Consider the following 19,871-nt stretch of genomic DNA (forward strand, 5'->3'; position numbering starts at 1 on the left):
CATTTAGAAAGTATTCTTCAGGAACTGGGCAACCTACTTTCTTTTTGACTGAATCATTTCAATGGAAAACAACCAAAACTTGGCAAGACAAGTATCAGTGAGTCAAGCATTTCAAATGTGTGAGGAGCTCAAAATGTTCCTAATATTGAAAGATTTTTGAGTGTGACACAATGCATTCCTCATACTTAGAATGAGTTACCAGGACTAATGAGTTATAAATATACATACGGGTACATGACTGAGCCTGAATATTTAATGTCAATGTAAAACAAACAAACAAACAAAACAGAACAAAAACCAAACTTTTGGAAGGGCTCAACAACTGTTTTATTTACAATTTAGCCATTCTTTGTAGCTTTAAGTCAGTGCAGATGGAAGGTTTTAGAATTACAATTTCTGAGGTTTTTATTGCACTATTATGCTACTGTTCGTGTAGATGCAGTTACAGAGAGAAACTTGTTTGTGTTTGCTTTGTTTTTTGAATGGTTAAAGTTGGACTCATGTGATTTAGAAAGTCAAAGACATTTATTTTGTACGTGTATTAGTAATTATCCTGTACCAAAGTACTTTTTTTAGGTGCAAAAATACGTGATTTTAAAAGAATAAATTTTACATTTTTTCCTGTGTCACCCTTTTGGTTTCTTTGTGAATTTTTGTTTTGAAATAATTAAAATGCTTCTTGTACTCAAGCTAAGGAAAAAAAAATCTGTTGATCACAAAACTGAATGATCTTAATTATCAGTTACCTTTGAGGTTTTAGATAGACTTTGTGACTTAAGTCATTCCAAGGAAGTTTGTGTTTGTATTAGTGAGGAGCAATGGGGGAACATAACTGATGTTTTCTTACCACAAAAACAACAGAACAAAACTCAATGTTGGAGTTATATGGTAACCTTCAGATATATTAACCCTTAAGGCACACCATACTAAGGGATCCAAAGGGAATACCCTATCTGTATGAATTTATCTCCTAAAATGAGATCTATTTGAAAGAAAAAAATAGGTAGTTTTATGCTTTTAGTCTTATCCATAAGAATATTCCATTTAGCAGTGTAGACCAAAAACTATCTGTTCTTTCTTATTTGGTGTACTTATCCACATCCTTCCATAACTTCTTCATGAAGAATCAACCCTGTTTAAATGAGACTTGGCTCCAAAAAGTGGAAAATGAACAAAAGTAAAGACAGTATTACCATTTCTTAGAAAAGTTCAGTTATTACAAATAATAATAACAGCAACAACAGTAATAATAATAGTATCCAAGCAAGTGGTCACAAGAGCCCAGAAACCAGCTCAACAAAGGCACTCAGCGTCTTTGCCAAAGAGAATGGCAGAGGAGTCAAAGGCAACAGTAGTTTAAGGACAAGTTCATCTGTAAAACATTATGGAGGAGAAAAATTATAAGCAGTATATTGCCTCATGAGACAATAAAAGCAGTTGGGGGAAAAATGAATCTGTAAAAAGTTTGACAGGAAAGTAATCTAGCGCAGATTGTTCTGAGGAAAATTATGAAAATGGAAGATGGAACTCAAATCGGGAGGCTGGAAAATATTCCTCTTGTGAACTAACTCTTATTCATGGCAGTAGTAAAGCCATTATATTTAGTTTCTACCACATTAGCATGGAAAGAAATGGCAACTGGCATTTAGGAAGATGAACCTGAGAAGAGCTGTATTTCATCAAACAATAAATAAACGTGCTGGGGAAATACAACTTCAAAGGGACTCAAGAAACAATCTAAAATAGCAAAAAAAGAAAAAGGAGAATATTCATAAAAGAAATATCACAAACACTTTTTTTAATTCCCAAAATGATAACTGAGAAGACATTATCAATCCATATGCCTGTTTACATACTGATATAAGATCACAGAGTCATATGACTTCTAAGGGCCAGTCTCTTCATTTTACAGATGAAGAAACTGAGGCCCAGAAAGGCTAAGAGATTTGCCCAAGATCAGAGGGGTAGTAAATTCCAGTGCTGTGATTCAAATCAATATCCTCTGACTCCAAGTCTGGCCCCTTTTCTACTATATCATGTTACCTGTACTTCCAGGAATAGAAATTTGTCAGAGATATTAATTTCCTTCCACTGCCATGGAGTAAACAGCCTCTCTTTATTTTAATAGAGTGTCTTTAAAAGCAGTTTTGACCAAAACAAACATCACCCCTCAACCAACCATTTGGTAAGTATCTCTCAACTTACCCACATTACACCTTACATCACATTATACATGACATCACTGTGATGAAGTCTTAGCAGTTTCAAAGACAAATAATTAAAACTTGGGGCTAAGTGGCTGTAGTAATAATAATTTATAAAAAGTTTTTAGGTAACTACAATAGTTAATATAATTGTAGATGATAACCAAAAACCTTCAGATACATAGAAGTTGGTGGGAAGTAGCTGGAACACAAACCCATAATTGAGGGAGTTGAGGATGATAAGTTATAATAACATCTAGCCAAATAGGAATGGATTTTATGAGTGAAATCCATTATGGTAGGATTAAGCCAGGCTGAAGGGAGAAGCTAAATGAATGGCTCTAACCAGGAAAAGTTATATGGTGGAGGAAATTTTTAAATTCTGTTCTGGAGCATTTTTTTTTTTACAACCAACCAATAATGATAATGTCTGTTTATTATTTTTATTTATAACAGAAATGAATCGGAACTTTAATACTTTTGACCAAAGACTACTGCTAAAGTTATTTCACAGATAAAATGCAATCTCTTTCAGCTAATGGATTAACATTTAGTCAGTAGAATAATTATTATTGGAGCCACAAGTGACAATGTTATAGGTCATCTCTGATTTTAGGGCACAGAGTGACTAGACTATTTAAACCTTCTGCTATGTTTTGATCCTTCAGCCTTATTTTCTCTAGACCTTGCTGTGGGTACACCTCTTCCTTGTTCTGCTCAGATGGATCTCTATTTTTCAAGTTTTGGTCAGTTCATAATCCATTGCTGTTTACTCCCCCAACCAGGATGATGTACTCCCCCCTTTTGGGGTTTGGAATGGAATTTCTCCTTTATTTCCATCTTTCTAGCTTCTATCTTCTTCCAAGGGAGCTAGGTTCACTATGCAAATTATCTTGGACTGTTTCTTAGTGAGTTTTCAAAAATAAAAGAGAAGGGACAATGTCAACAAGTGCTCCCAGTGCTTATTCTAAGAAAGTAGGAACTCCATGGCAAAGATTGGTGGCAGTTTAAATTTAAAATAACATTTTCTCCAAATTTTGAAGTGGTTGGTGCCAAAATAGACTCTTAAGAGTTATAAGCTTGTCTTTGTTAGATAATAAGAACCATATCCTTAGAACTGTTCTTAAATATATTTTGCTCAAAATTACTTTCAAGAAACTATTGGCATGACTCTGAGCCCAGAGTGCTGCTGAGTCAAGAGTACAGAGCTTCTATTGGCTAGAGTCCATGCTGATAATGTCAAAACAGGATGAAGGCTAGAGATGTCCATCACCTTTATAAAAGACTGGTGTTCAGGGGAAGAAGCTCGTGTCAGGCATTTAGTAATTTCACTGCCACTTCCCATAACGTACTTCTTGATTTCTAGGTAGTAGAATATAAGAATACAAGGTACTTGATTATCAATACAAGGTATATAAGATTATAAGGTACTTGAGGGCAGGGATTGTCTTGTTTGTATTTATATTCCCCAGTGCCTATCACTGTGTGTGGCATAGGAGATGCTTAGTAAAAGTTGGTGTAGATCTTCCTAACTTTGGTCTAACCCCAATATTCCTGCCATATTCCTGCGAAACTCCAATTCTGACACAGCCAAGCTTGTCATTTATGCTCTTCCTTGGATCCTCATCGGACTTTGTTTCTTAAGGAAGAGTTATTTTTGTTTCCCCTAAGGCCTTTTGGCCATCCTAATAACCAGTGTTTGTTAGCCAGAAGATATGGGGGATATGACAGAGTGGTGGATAGTTCCTTGGGAAGGCAACAAACATTTATAAAGTTCTTACTCTGTACCAGGTACACAATAGGTGCTCAATAAATTATTTTTTTCACCAATAATTTTTCTTTTTTTTTAAATTTTATTTTTCATTTCTAACACAGTTTATAACAGATAAAATAATTCAAACTTTTGGTCAGGTGATACTTCTTTTTAAAGCATTTACAATATGGACCACAAAAGAATTTTTTTTAAACATTAACCAACTGAAATACAAATATTGATGTTGCTAACTTCACAAGCTCTTGACCTAATTGTCTCCACAGTATTACTAAGAATTAAAGGACCCTAACTTATTGTTGTTGGTCTAAAGTCCTATGCCTAATAGCTTAATTTTAGACTTAACCTCAGATGTTCCCCTACCAATAATCTATAATTTAATAGATCTGGTGTTAAGCTTACAAACCTTTTGACTATAGGAAATTGCCACCAAGAGTAGGGACATTGCAGGGATACAATATCTCCCCAACTTCATGTCAGTTCCAGGCAGGATTAGATTGTCCACTTGCATTCAGTCAGGCTTAAAGTCTGCTAGGTGTCAGTGGGGAAATTGAGTCAGGAGAATCCTACCTCAGCCCAGGCTGAACAGCTGCTCTCCCACCCTTCCCATGAGATCACCTTATGCAGTTCATACCAGCATCTCACTGGCTTACTGGCATCATGAATTGCAGGCTCAGACCACCTTTCTTGCTATCCATATCTGGAGTTAGACTCAGAAGAACAGTAACTTAATAGTCCCATAGCATCTAAAAGTGGCAAGTTCCAATAACCAGGTTTCAAATATGATTATAATTTCACTTTGGCTAAGGAACATCTTTTGAGGCTTACATGCCTTTCTATACATGTTCTAATTCCTGATTAAATAGCAATCATAAAATCAAATTTACCATTAAAACCTTAACTTTTCCATCAATGCCAAATTTTACCCGAGGTTACCTTCCTCTAGGAAATTTAGACTAAAATTGTTTTCCCCAGACTAAAGATGCCATTGATTTATTCTCAGTAATTAATTCAGTCAGTTGTTTTAATACTAATTACTTTTACCTCACTTTGTAACATGTCCAATTTTTCTTCCCATTACTCCCCTCCCCCCACTTTCTAATACCTTGCATTCTGATTACTCCTTCCCTCAATGTACCCTCCCTTCTATCATACCCCACCCTTCCCTTATCCCCATCTTCTCTCTTTTCTTGTAGGGCAAGGTAACTTTCTATACCCCATTCCCTGTAGTTCTTATTTCCCAATTTTATGAAATAAAAATTCTCAACATTTGTTTCTCATACTTTGAATTTCAACTTCTCTCCCTCCCCCTCTCCCTCCCTAGCCCCACTGAGAAGGTAAGCAATTCAATACAGACTAAATATGTGTTGTTTTGCAAAAGACTTCCATAATAATCATGTTGTGTAATACTAAATATATTGCCTTCTGTCCTACTCTATCCCCCCTTATTTTTTTCCCCCACAATTGACCTTGTCCCTTCTTGAAAGTGTTTATTTCTAGCGACTCCCTTCTCCCATTTGCCCTCCCTTCTAACATTCCCCTCACCCCACTTGTTGCCTCCTCTCCTACTTTCCTGTGGTGTGATATAAATTTTCATATCAAATTTAGTGAGCAAGTTATTCCCTCCTTCAGCCACATGTGGAGACAGTAGCTTCATTTTTCTCCTCTCCCCTTCTCCCTTTCCTCCTCCATTGAACAAGATTTTTCTTATCTCTTTTATGAGTTATAGCCTTCCATTTCTCCCTTTCTCTTCCTGGTATTTTCCTCCTTCACCTCTTAGTTTTTATTTTATTTTATTTTATTCTTGTGTGGATATCATCTCTTCTGATTCAATGCACCCTGTACTCTCTATCTATATATGTGTATGTGTATGTGTGTGTGTGTATGTACAATCTCTCCATCTACCCAAATACTGTGAAAAGATTCAAGAGTTATAAATATTTTCTTTCCATGTAGTAATGTAAACAGTTTAGCTTTAGAGAGTCTTTTATGATTTTTCTTTCCTGTTTACCTTTTCATGCTTCTCTTGATTCTTGTCTTGGGAAGTCAAATTTTTCTATACAGATCTGATCTTTTTCTCAATATGAATGATTGAAAATCCTCTATATCATTGAATGACCATTTATTCCCTTGAAGTATTATACTCAGATTTGCTGGGTAGGTGATTCTTGGTTTCAATCCCAGTTCCTTTGACCTCTGAAATATCCCATTCCAAGCCCTTTGATCCCTTAATGTTGAAGCTGCCAGATCCTGTGTTATCCTGATTGTATTTCCACAGTACTCAAATGGTTTCTTTCTATCTCCTTGCAGTATTTTCTCCTTGATCTGGGAACTCTGAAATTTGGCCACAATATTCCTAGGAATTTCTCTGTTCAAGTCTCTTTCAGGAGGTGATCGGTGGATTCTTTCAATATTTATTTTGCCCTCTAATTCTAGAACATCAAAGCAGTTTTCCTTGATAATTTAATGGAAGATAACATCTAGGCTCTTTTTTTGATCATGGCTTTCAGGTAGTCCCATAATTTTTAAATTGTTTCTCCTGGATCTATTTTCCAAGTCAGTTGTTTTTCCAATGAGATGTTTCACATTATCTTCTGTTTTTTCAAGTTTTTGGTTTTGTTTACTAACTGCTTGGTTTAACTCATAGTCATTCATTTCCCTGGACTCAATTCTCTCTTTCAATGAATTATTTTGTTCAGTGAGCTTTTGAATCTTCTCCTCCATTTGGCTAATTCTGCTTTTTTAAAACCTCCTTCTCCTCATTGGCTTTTTGGATCTGTTTTTCCAATTGAGTCAGCCTCTTTTTAAAGCTGTTATTTTCCTCAGCATTTTTTTGGTTCTCCTTTAGTAAGCTGCTTGTTTTTAAGGGTCTTCTATTGCCTGAGCCTAGTTTAAGTTCCCTTTGGAGGCCCTGGAGGCAGAGGCCTTGACTTCCTCTGACAATATGCCTTGTTCTCCCTCATCCAAAAGTATGGGGGGAGATACCTGTTCCCAAGAAAGTAACCTTCTATGGTCTTATTTTTTTTCCCTTTTTTGGGCATTTTCCCAGCCACTTACTTGACTTCTGAGTTTCCTCTCCACAACCACCTTGCCTCCAGTTCCGCTGGGGGCTGAGATTCAGATGAGCTGCTCCAGAGCCTCAGGGGCTTTAGGTGGGGGCAGGGCTGCTATTCAGTGTGAGATTAAGATCAGCGGCTCAGGAGGGGGCAGAGCCACCACACAGGGATCAGTTCCCTCAGGGGGTTTATGAGGAGACCTTCAACAATGGATGGGGACTACTGCCTGCTTTGGGAGCCCTTGTCTGCTGCTGCCTCCACTGCTGCCACCTGAGGAGGCTGGAGTTATGGGGATACCCTGCTCCCTTTTCGGCCAACTGAAAAGCCCCTCTCACTGACCTTTGGTGCATGTGGGTTGATTGATCAGCACTGCTGGAGATTCTGTCCCTGAAGCCTGCTCCGATCTACTCCTTTCAGTGCCTTGTGGCCAAGGCGGGGGCTGGGCTCTGCTCCAGGTCCACTGGGACAGACCTTTCCCATTGGTCTTTCAGGCCACTCTGGGCTAGAAATCTCCTCCACTCCATTGTTCTATGGCTTCTGCTGCTCCAGAATTTGTTGAGTTATTCTTTACAGGTATTTTATGGGCTGTGGGGTAAGAGCTAGAGTATGTGCGTTTTTCTACTGCACTGTCTTGGCTCTGCACCCCCTCAATAAATTATTTGAATTGAATTGTGTGCATCTGAAGATTATTCTTTGGTTACTACTATACCTATTATTAGGAGAACTTTGTTGTCATTTTTGATTCTTTGTCTTTACCTCAAGATTTTGACACACAAAAAGAACACCATTTTTAAAAAATGGTCACTTGTAGGGCTAGTTTACTGCTATTCCTGAAACATCTATGACACATTAGAGAGAGCCCTTTCCAGATAAGCCATTGAAAAGGAGGTAAGTACCCAGGGCAGCCATCTAAATTTTCCACCCTTCTCTATACTTCTCTGGACTTTCATCATGTATCTGTACTTAGCATAATGCTGGGCACATCTTTACTGTCTGACATTGTGTTTATCATCTTTCAGTGAGTCCTTGCATAGGTCTTCTCCCGAAGATTGTCCCTACTATCATCCCTACCCTCTTTTCCTCTCTCGTATTCATTATCTACCAGATCCTTCCCAACCTACAAAACCCATGTCTCCCCTTTCCTTAAAAAATCCTCACTAGAGAGGGCAGACCCAAGATGGTGGAGTAGAAGGATGGACCTGCTCTAGCTCTCCCCCCATAGCCCATAAAATACTTGTAAAAATGACTCTAAACAAATTCTAGAAGAGCATAAGCCAGAAATCAACAGAGTGAGAGAAATTTCCAGTCCAAAACAGCCTGGGGAAGGCTGACAGGAAAGGTCTCACCAGGTTCAGAGTGGAGCGCAGCCCAGCCTTGGCCACATGGCACAGACAGAACTGGTGCAGGCTTCAGGACACAGAATCACAGGTAGCAGCTTTGGTTCCCCAATTTCTTAACTCACAAATGGCAAAGATAGCTTCAAAGGTAAGAAAGCTCTTTCACCTGGGTGAGAGTGGGGTGTGGGTTCTGCCCCAGTGTGGGAGCAGCTACTACAACAGTGTCCATTTTTGGAACCCTCTGTGTAAAGACCCTTCAGGAATTGAGCGGCTGATCTGGATCTCAGCCCTGAGTGGCAGTCCTGGGGTGAGGAGCGCTGGCTGGTATGGTGGAGCTGATGGTGGCTGTGGAGAGGGAACCCTACTTGCAGATCCTGGGCAGAAAAGAGTGCTTGTGGTTGCTCACAGACAAGAGCACAGGCCAAGAGAGGAGTAAACTCCTCTCCCTTGATCCTGCCATCTTAGTGGAACTAAGAACTTATAGGTACCTAGAGTATACCCTCCACTTGACAAAGGACTCAAAAGTCAAGTAACTGGCTGGGAAAATGCCCCAAAAAGGAAAAAAAAAATAAGACTATAGAAGTTACTTTCTTGGTGAAAAAGTATTTTCTTCCATCCTTTCATATGAGGAAGAACAAAGCATACCATCAAACCAAGACATCAAAGTCAAGGCTTCTGCAAACCTCCAAAAAAAAAATATGCAATGTTCTCAGGTCATGGAAGAGCTCAAAAAGGATTCTGAAAATCAAAGAAGAGAGGTGGAGGAAGAATTGGGAAGAGAAATGAGAGCAATGGAAGAAAATCATTAAAAGTGAATCAACAGCTTGCTACAGAAGATCCAAAAAAAAAAATGCTGAAGAAAATAACACCTTTAAAAATAAAATAACCCAAATGGCAAAAGAGGTCCAAAAAGCCAATGAGGAGAGAATGCTTTAAAAAATAGAATTAGCAAAATGGAAAAGGAGGTTCAAATGCTCACTGAAGAAAATAGTTCTTTAGAAATTAGAATAGAACAGATAGAAGCTAATGACTTTATGAGAAACCAAGAAATTATAAAACAAAACCAAAAGAATGAAAAAATGGAAGACAATGTGAAATATCTCATTGGAAAAACAACTGACCTGGAAAATAGATCCAGGAGAGATAATTTAAAAATTATTGGTCTACCTGAAAACCATAATCAAAAAAAGAGCCTAGACATTATCTTCCAAGAAATAATCAAGGAAAACTGCCCTGATATTCTAGAACCAGAGGACAAAATAGAAATGGAAAGAATTCAAAGATCACCTCCTGAAAGAGATCCCAAAAGGAAAACTCCTAGGAATATTGTAGCCAAATTCCAGAGTTCCCAGGTCAAGGAGAAAATATTGCAAGCAGCCAGAAAGAAATAATTCAAGTATTGTGGAAATACAATCAGAATAATACAGAATTTAGCAGCTTCTACACTAAGGGATCAAAGGGCTTGGAATATGATATTCCAGAGGTCAAAGGAGATAGGATTAAAACGAAGAATCACCTACCCTGGAAAACTGAGTATAATACTTCAGGGGAAAAAATGGAATTTCAATGAAAGAGAGGACTTCCAAGCATTCTTGTTGAAAAGACCAGAGCTGAATGGACAATTTGACTTTCAAATACAAGAATCAAGAGAAACATGAAAAGGTAAACAGGAAAGAGAAGCCTTAAGGAACTCATTCAAGTTGAAGTGTTTACATTCCTACATGGAAAGATGTTATTTGCAACTCATCAGACCTTTTTCAGTATTAGGATAGTTAGAGGGAATATATATATATATATATATATATATATATATATGTAGGTGGGTATGGGTATATATGTATGTGTATATTGTATATGTGTAGGTATGTATATATACATGGGTGTATGTGTATGTTTAGCTTGAGGAGGAAATAGCACACACTCAATTCAATATGGAAATCTATTTTACCCTGCAGGAAGGCAAGGAGGAAAGGGATAGGAGAGGGAAGATAATAGAAGGGACAGCAGATTGGGGAAAGGGATAATCAGAAGCAAACACTACGGTGAGAGGACAGGTCAAAAGAGACAATGGAATAAATTAAGGGTAGGATAGGACAGAGGGAAATGTGGTTAGCCTTTTTCAACATAACTATTATGGAAGTGCTTTGCATTGCTACACATGTATGACCTATAGTGAATTGCTTATTTTCTCAATGAGGGTGGGTGGGGAGAGAGAGAGAGAATATGGAACTCAAAGCTTTAAGAATGAATGTTAAAAATTGTTTTAGCATGCAACTGGAAATTAAGCTATACAAGCAATGGAGTACAGGAATCTATTTTGCCCTACAGGAAACTAGAGGGGAAGGGGAATGGAAAAGGGTGGGTAATAGAAGGGAGGACAGACTGAAGGAAGGGGTGGATGGGGTGCATGCTGTCTTGGGGTGGGGGGAGATGAGACATTGGGAAAAAATTTTGAATTCAAATTCTTGTAGATACTAAGAACTGAAAAATAAATTATATATTGAAAAAACAATCCTCACTAGATTCTACCATGCTGCCTAGCTATCATCCTATAATGACTCCTCAGCTAAACTGCAAAAAGCCATCCACACTTGATTCCTTCACTTCTTCTCCTCTCAATCTCTTCTTAAACTCTGCAGTCTGGTTTCCACCCTCATCATTAAACTAAAACTGCATCCTCTAAAGTTACTAATGATCTTTTAATAGGCAGATCTAATGATCTTTTCTCAATTTTCATCCTTTTAACCTCTCTACAATATTCAGCAATGTTGATCACCTCATCTTTGACAATGTATCCTCTGTGACAGTAATTCTTGGTTCTCCTATTAGTCTCTAATTGCTTCTTCTCAAATGTTTGTATTAGGTCTTCATCTATGTCATGCCCACTAATAAAGGGTAATCTCCAAAAGTCTGTCCTATGCCCTTTTTTTGTTTCTCTCAAGATTCTCTAATCACATCAGCTCCATTGGGTTCGATTATTATCTTCATGCAGATGACTCCCAGAACCCTATATGTAGCTCTAGTCTATCTCTTGAGCTATAGTCTTGTATTGCTAACTGTTTAGCAATTTGAACTGGCTGTTTTGTAGGAATATCAAATTCAACATGTAAAAAAAATAGAACTCATCATTCCCCTTATTCTCCCCAACCCCATCTCTCTATAGAACTTTCCTATTCCTGTAGAGGTTATTCTGCTTGCCCAGATTTAGAACCTCAGGACCATCCTTAACTACTGAATAGAAGGTCCTTGAGGATATGAACAGTTCTTGCTTTTTCTTTGTGTTCTTAGTGCTCAGCACAGTGCCTGTCACTTAATAAATGCTTGTTGATTCTGATAGAATTGTGGAATTTCAGAATTGGAAGGGAACCTAGTAACCTTGTCTAACCCATGCCTGAAAAGAATCTTATCTAAAAGATAAACAAGTAAGTCATCCAGCCTCTCTTTTTTTGTTGCTCATATTCAGTTTATTATATAATAGAAGTTATCCTGGTTACATTAAGGCAAATTTAACTGAGCTCATTTCAAATTGGAGGTATCATTAAATTTAGTCGAGAGATAAGATCATGGTAGCCACTTTGCAAAACAAATGCTGAAATCCAAGTTGAATTTTTGAAGTGTCACACGTTAGTGGGAAGGATTAGGTGAAGAAATCAATGTACTGAGAAAATAAACTATTCAAGAGAGTTGCCATCATTGGTTCAAATGTTAGTCACTCCTAAGCATATGTCACTCTCTTAAAATTATTTTTGTAAAGAATATATATGTATACACACAAGAATACTGAAAAATAATTGTTTAGAAGCCACAGCAAGGTTCTATATAAGTCAAAGTTTTGAAAAAATAATGTAGCTTTAACTTAGAACAGTGTTATATTTTTAGGAAGAAAAGAGGCATTAGCCATATAATAATATAAAGTCTTTCATCATTCTGATGACTCATTGTGGTACGGAGATTTCCCTGGGTTCTTGAAGGCTACACTGGTGAATCACAAATTGCCATGGATATTACCATGGTAGACAAGATTTGAAAAAAGGCTTGCTAACTCCTTATGTCTGTCTTCTAAGGATCAGTCTAACTAATGGTCAGAGAGTTTCGTCCCCAGAAGGATAGTTAACAAGTGATAAACTTTTCCAACCAAAGCAACCCATGAGGACTATTTCCTAAGGCGTGAAAAGGTTGTAATCTGTCAGTGCTGAGAACCCACATTCATGAAATCACAGATTTTTAAAGTGTGGCTAACATAAATTTATAAATTTTAAATAGTGACAAAACATTAGCAAATGGGAAGGAACTGTCCTTCATAAATTGCACTACTCTTCTTGTTGTGAGATAAGTAAAATGATTAAGTACTCCAACATTTGGGGTAAAATTTGCCTGATTATATATTTCTCTAAGCAATTTGAAAAGAAAATTGGATATCAAAACGATGCCTCAGAAATTGGAGGAGGGTTATGGTATGATTTTATTTCCAGAAGGAAAATGTAAACATTCGTTTGAATAAAAGAAAAATAAACTAAGGTGAATCAACCAAGCTGTTCTTTCCTTTGATGTTTTGCTGCCCTCCTTCTGCAGACAATTTTACCATACAGTGAAATGGTCACTAACTGTAGAAAATCCCAGTAACTTCCACAGTGTAGATAGTTGCAGTGGGGAAAAAGAGAGCAATCTTGAACATTTCAAGTAGAAGGAATGGTGCATTATGAAAAGTGCATGGTTTGCTCTGGGAATAACGTTCCACACCCTAGACTACTTAGTTGGGAATGTAGTTTGTGTGGCAGAGAAGTACATCAGGTTTGGATTGTGAGGATAGGAGCCAGAATATAGATGGCCCTGAATACCAAGTTAAGGATTTTAGAACTTATCTTATTGCCAAAGTCACTGAAGGTTTTTCGAAAGGTAAGTAATGTGTATAAGGACCCGTTTGGGGTAAATTAGTATGAAATGGCATGTAGAATAAATTAGAATGTAGGGAGAAGGATCAGGAAACTGGAGGCAAGGAGAGTAGTAGTTCAGGCATGAAGTGATCCAGGGTAGTAGAAAGAGTACTGGATTTAGAGTCAGAAAACCTGAACTTGTACGCTAGCTCGGTCACTTACTACTTGTGATCTTGGACAAGCCACTTAAAATTTCTAGGCCACAGTATCTCAATTTGTAAAATAACCTATGCCCCTAGGAACTACAAGATTGTAACGGTGACCCCTCCCAGCTGGAAGGCACATCAACAGTAATCTAGCTCAACCCCCTCATTTTACATAGGAGGTCTAGAGAGAACCAGGACAGGGTCACTGGCTTCCTTGATACAGCTGGAGCCGATCCTCCCTGGCACAGTCCCCTCCCACCTGGAACACTCGGGCCTTCCCTGGTTCATTTCCTCTGAACCGACCCCAAATTTATCCGGGGTGCCCCGTCTCTACACATTTGTTTTCATAGAGTCTCCTCCACTTACACTTCAAACTGCTAGAAAAACAGGACCTGTCTTTTGTGTTTCTTCGTGTCCCTAGAAATAGGCGCAGGCATAGGAAGCCCTTAATGAACGCTGGTCCACTTGCCTTGACTTTGAGACAAAAAAAGAAAAAAAGAAAAATGACCCCGTTGGAAATTATAACCAAGTGGGGACAGGGAGTAGGAGGGGAGGTGTGGAAGAAATGCTTTGAATTGAAAATAATATTTAAAAACCAAACCGAAAGATGGTGATGGACTTTGTCCATCCGGGTAATGGCGTCCGCAGACAAAGGGCCGAGTGCCGCGCGGCATTCAGCAGGGGTCCCAGCCGAAGCTGCTCCGGCCCCTCCGCGCGGGGCCCATTCAACAAGCCAGCGCCCCGGGTACGGGGCGGGACAAGAGGCCGCTACCTCTGCTCTGCGGGACACACCAGATGCCCCGCCCTGCCTCGGCTCGCTCTCCCGCCCCCGGATCCGGAAGTGACGCAGTCCCGTCAGACCACGCGCCCTGTCCCGCGGGAGCGTTTCCGCCATTTTTGAAAATCAGGAAAAGCCGGTGTGAGAGCCTCTTGCTGCCATCATGGCCACCTTCGCCGTGGAGCCCCAGCCGCCTCCGACGGGTGAGTGGCAAATGGAGCGTCCGTTTCGGCCGGACGAGCCCATCGGCGAGCGGGGCAGGAGAGTGCGTATGGGCTTCCCGTGACCGCTGGCGCTGAGCGTGCGCTCCTCTCCGAGGCGGACCCCAAGCCCGGTCGCGGCAGCCCCTCACCTTCGCCCCCGCGGCCCCAAGGCCGTGGCAGCGGGTGGCCCGCCGTGCGTCCGGGGCAGGTCGCTGCAGGGCCTCCGCCGCCCTCGCAGTTCGGCGCGGTCCCTCCCCATTGTCCCAGAGAAGGGGTGAGCGGGCCGAGCTCTCACCCCTGTGCTCGAATCGGGAGCGAGGAGGCGATTGGCTGAGGCGGAGCGTGGGCGGAGTCCTGGAGTTGGTGTTAAAGTCCTCCCACAGGTGTGGTGGAGGTGTGCCCCGAGGAGGTTAGGGAGGAAGGGTGCTCTTTGGGAGAGGCTTAACTTTCCCGAGGCCGGGGATAAGCCCGCTTCTTCCTCCGGGCCAGTTATAGAAAGAAAGGCAAAAACGTGGTTCCTACCTTCGAGGAGCTCACGTTCTCCTGAGAAAGACGCTGCAAGACCAGCTACTGTGCAAACAAGATAGATAGTGTCACCAAACATTTATTAGTCACCTACTGCATACCAGGCACTGAGCTAAGCCCCAGTGGTGGGAGGTGGGGGTGGAGTATTACCGAGAATGGCAAAACCGTTCCTGCTCTCAAGGAATCACAGTCTAACGAGAGACACAACTTCAAATTATGTACAAACATGCTCTGTGCAGGATGTGCTAGAAATAATCAACCAAGGGGAGGCACTAGAGTGAAGGGACATCAGGAAAGTTTCCTGTATAGAAGATGGGATTATAACTGAAACTGGAAGGAAGCCAGGTAAATCTAGGAGTTAGAGATGCGGAGGGAGGGCATTCCAGGCATGGAGGGCATTCCAGGCATGGGGGAGAGCCAGTGAAAATGCTTGGAGTCAGAGATGGAGTGTCTTCTGCAAAGAACAGCAAGGAGGCCAGTGTCACTGGACCTTAGACTGTGTGGAGGGGGCGGGGAGAGTAAAATGCAGGAAGACTGGAAAGGTTAACACCAAACAGGATTCTATATTTGATCTTGGACAGGATAGGGAACCACATGAGTTTATAGAGTAAGGAGGTAATGTGGTCAGGTCTGTGCTTTAGAAATATCACTTTCACCGAGGAGTGGAGGATGGTCTGGGGTGATGAGAGATAAGATAAAGGGACTAGCCTCAGTGATATAGTCATGAGGTGATAAGAGGCAGTACCAGAGTGGTGGCAGTGTCAGAAATGTTGAAGTTTAAACTCTGCCCACCCAAGGACACCAAAACTGTTTGTGGTTTCATGATGTCTTGTGGTGGAACCATCTCAAAGAATTCAGAATCAGACCACCTGTAATCCAAGTATAGGCATTTATTGAGATTGACATCTCTCAAGAAGCGACTAAGTTCCAAGAGGAATCGGCAGCTTCAGAAGAAAGCAAGATGGATTTTTACAGGGTAAAGATGCAGTTGCCTAACAGATATTATGAATATTAAAAAGGCAGGAGGAGTTTATTAAGGGATTAGGTAATAGGGGATGGGCCCTAGCCACAGTGGAACTTCCCATGGGATTACCCACAATGCATACAGAAAAACCCATTGGAGGGGTATATATATACATATATATATATACATATATATATGTATATATATATGTATATATACATATATATATATGATAATGATGTGATAATAATCCCCTCTACAAGTTCACTCTAGATCAGTTCTTTACTATTACTGTGCAGGTGCCTACTTAGAGAAAGTCCTTTCTTTTGTTTTGGGTCCACATGCTGCTTGGGCATCCTGGTGGTGCTGCTTTCTGATTGGCTGAGTATTGTGGTCCTGTCTTGAGATTAGATGGGTGTGGTTGTGGTTAAGTGCATGGACACACCTGCTGTTTCTGTGGGAAATATGATGAGTGGGTCTGGGGGCAGTGGTTAGCTGGAGGCAGTGACTAGGATCCCATCACATGGACACACCTGCTGTTCCTTTGAGAAATATGAGTTGATGGACACACCTGTTTTAATGAGCAGTGAGACACATATGAAGAAGTCAGGATATTGAGTGTGTGTTGAGTGACTGGGTAGGGGCAGTAGACCTGCTGTTCAGTGAGGCCCGTAAGAAAGTTAGAATATTGGGGCTGGGGGCAGCTTTATTAGGATTACATCAAGAAAGAGGGAATATATTCAAGGATGACAGCTAGATTGTGACCCTGAGGGATTGGATGGATTTAGCAAGTTTGGAAGAGGGGAAGATTGATGGGAAAAGATTTCAGTTTTGGACATATTGAGTTCTAGATGTCCACAGCACAGTTGGAGGTTCCAGAGATAGGGATAAGGCTACATAAATAAATTAGTATCATCTGCATAGAGATTGTATTTGAGTCCATGGAACAGTGGTGTCACAAAAACCTAGAGAGAAGAAAGTATTAAGGAGGAGTTGATCTCTAGTGTCAAAGGCTGTGGATGGGTCAGAAGGAGGAAGAGTGAAAGGCAGCCATTAGACTTGGCAGTTAAGAAATCATTGGTAATTGTTGAATGGTGAAGTTGGAAGTCAGACTAGAGAATTGAGAAGAGAGTGAGAGGAATAGGCAACAGTTGTAGGTTTATGGTCTTTTTAAGGAGTTTAGCTACAAAAGGGAAGAGAGAGATGGCATGATAGCTAGCATTGATGGATGGATCAAGTGAGAATTTTTTTTAAGGTGGAGGAAACATGAATGTATTTGTAAGCCTGTATTGAAGTCTGCAGGCAAGAAGTGTTTGGAGATAAGTGAGAGAATGGCTGTGAAAGGGAGAGTGATGTATGAAGAAGATGGAATTGAATATGATCACTTGTACATGTAGAAGAGTTTGCACTGGCAAGAATGGCCACTTCATTTTATGAGATGGGTGAAAGTCATAGTAGTAGAAGGCAGACATCTGACTGAAGTGAGTTGAAGAGGAAGGTAGGAAAAAAGAGGCTCTTGGATCTCTTGATGAATGGCCTCAGTTTTTTCATTGAAATATGAGGCCATGTCCTCTGATCAGAGGATAGAGGAGAAGGAGTCATGGGAAGTTTTCAGGATGAAAAGGTTTGGAAGAGCCTCCGTGTTGAGTGGGATAGTGAGTCAGTTTGTGTTGTTTAATTGTTTCAGTCATGTCTGACTTTTCCTGACTGCTTGTGGGGTTTTCTTGGCAAAGATACTGGAGTCCTTTGCTGTTTCTTTCTCCAGCTCATTTTACAGAAACTGAAGCAACAGAGTTAAGTGACTTATTTAGGGTCACATAGCTAGTAAGTGTCTGAGGCCAGATTTAAACCGAGAAAAATTAGTCTTCTTGACTCCAGCCCCTGCGCTGTATAAACTGTACCACCTAGCTGCCCAGTGAGTCAATTAAAGAGGTATGAACAGATTGCCTTGCCACAGGGAAGGCCTGGTTGAGATGATATAAAATAGTTTTGTAATGGATTCCTCTTGGTTTTGTGGGATTTTTTTTAAGGGCTTTATTCAGCAACATATTTGGGGCTGCAGTGGGAGAGGTGAAATGATAACAGATTGTGATAGATAAGAGAATTTCAAAGTTTAGGAACATGGAAGTGCACTTGTGGCAGATGGCAAGGTCAAATGTATGACCATCTCTGTTTGTAGCTGGGGTGGGATAGAGAGGTATAGGAATAGATCCTGGGAAATGTTGAGGAACTGGGAGGTAAGGATGTCTAAGGGACTGTCACTTTGTACATTGAAGTCCTCCAATATGAGGGCAGAAGTTAGGGAGGAGAGAAAAACTATGACACAGACACAGAACTCATTGAAGAAAAAAGGATAGTACCAGGAGGGTGGTAGATCAATAATAGGTAACAGTTTTGACTGAATGGTAGATACAGGTTGAGTGAATCTCGGAGAAGAGGTTACTAAATGACGATGGAAGAGAAAGAGGCACTGGCAGTGGGGATCAAGGAGTATTCTAGTTCTTTCACTTTGACCAGTGGTTTGGAGAATGAATGAAAATACAGCCAGCCAGGAAACCTGCGTTGTCAGGAGGGATCTAGGCCTCTGTGGAGCCAAAAGATAGAAGATGTGGGAAAAGAAAAAAAATTTAAGAAGAAATCAAATTTTTTATCTCTGCAGTAGGTATTCTATAGAGGACAGTGGGTAGTTTTTGAGTATAGAGGTGGTTTGAGGGGTTTAGGGAGTAGGCATTAGCTGTGGCTTAGTTTGAATAATGATAGCCCAGGATTCTGAATCGTTGGGATGGGTATATGACAGGGATGATATGATGATGATATGGGAGTGTATATGACATGGTGGAAGCTTATTAATCCTTAAGGTATGAGTTCAAGTCAGTTATCAACTTAAACAGAGTGGATGGAAAGTAGTCTCAGAAGGAAGGCACTCTTCAGAATGGAATGTGGTAGTGGAGGAAGAGACCTGGGAAAGGCTTCCTGTAGAAAGTGAGATTTGGAGAGTCTTAAAGGAAGCCAGGAGATAGAGGTGAAGAATGAGAGCTTACCACGCACGAGGTCAGTCAGGAAACGAAGTGTCTTGTGTTAGGGACAATAAGAAGGAAGGCCAGTGTTGCTTGTTTGTAGTTTGTGTTTGTGTAGAGGGGGATAGAGATTAAGAAATCTGGAAAAGATAGGACGGGCAAGGTTATGAGGGACTTTAAATGCCAAACAATTTTATATGATTTTGGAGATAATATGGAAGCACTGGATTTTATCGAGGGTTGGGTGTTGTTAGCGGTACCTTAGGAAAATAACTTTGGCAACCAAGTGGAGAATGTGTGGAAGTGGAAGGAGAGGTTAAGTCATAGAGGCCAATCAAAAAGGCTATTGCAATAGCAAAAGCTTCATGTGATGAGAGTTTGTACCATAACAAGATCCATCTGGCACTCTGCTGACATCTTTTCCTGGGAAGTGAAGGACCAAGTCCCAGTGGGTGTCCAAAACACAGAACTCTGGTACAAGATTACCCTTTGTCCTGGCCTGTGTGCCCTGGTCACTTGAGGATTATGTTCAGTTTTGGGCATCACCATTTTAAGAGAGACATTGATGAACTGGAGAGTATGCAGTGGACAACCAGTATGATGAAGGGCCATGAGTTCAGTCACTTATTCATAATGTATTCATTCAAAGCCTGTTCTTTAAAGTCCCTTAAAGGTCTAGACCCGTGATCCTCTTATATGCTGGGTGCTTGGGATGCAAAGACCACAGTGATAGGACTTGCCTTCAGGAAGCTTAGATTCTATGAGGGGAACAGCCTTTACATGGAATTGGAATAGTAGTGAGTACTCCTTCATTGAAAGTCTTTTTTTTTTTTTAATTTTAAATTTATTTATTTATTTTTAGTTTTCAACATTCATTTCCACAGGATTTCAAGTTCCAAATTTTCTCCCCATCTCTCCCCTCCTGCACCCCAAGAC

General features: G+C 40.3%; 1 protein-coding gene across 2 annotated transcripts in view; it reads left to right on the top strand.

The window, feature by feature from the left end:
* Positions 1-19,871, top strand: part of NUP35 (nucleoporin 35) — a 67,219-nt gene that overhangs the window by 10,954 nt on the left and 36,394 nt on the right. The window contains exon 1 of one of the 2 annotated variants that reach the window (XM_072612582.1): positions 14,295-14,429. The exons of the other annotated variant lie outside the window; for it this stretch is intronic. Coding sequence (XP_072468683.1) covers positions 14,390-14,429 — 40 coding nt within the window. The 5' untranslated portion in view covers positions 14,295-14,389. Of the gene's footprint in view, positions 1-14,294; positions 14,430-19,871 lie in introns of those variants that run through there. 2 annotated transcript variants of the gene reach the window in all.

This window comes from Notamacropus eugenii, chromosome 5 (assembly GCF_028372415.1).
Source record: "Notamacropus eugenii isolate mMacEug1 chromosome 5, mMacEug1.pri_v2, whole genome shotgun sequence".
Taxonomy (NCBI): domain Eukaryota; kingdom Metazoa; phylum Chordata; class Mammalia; order Diprotodontia; family Macropodidae; genus Notamacropus; species Notamacropus eugenii.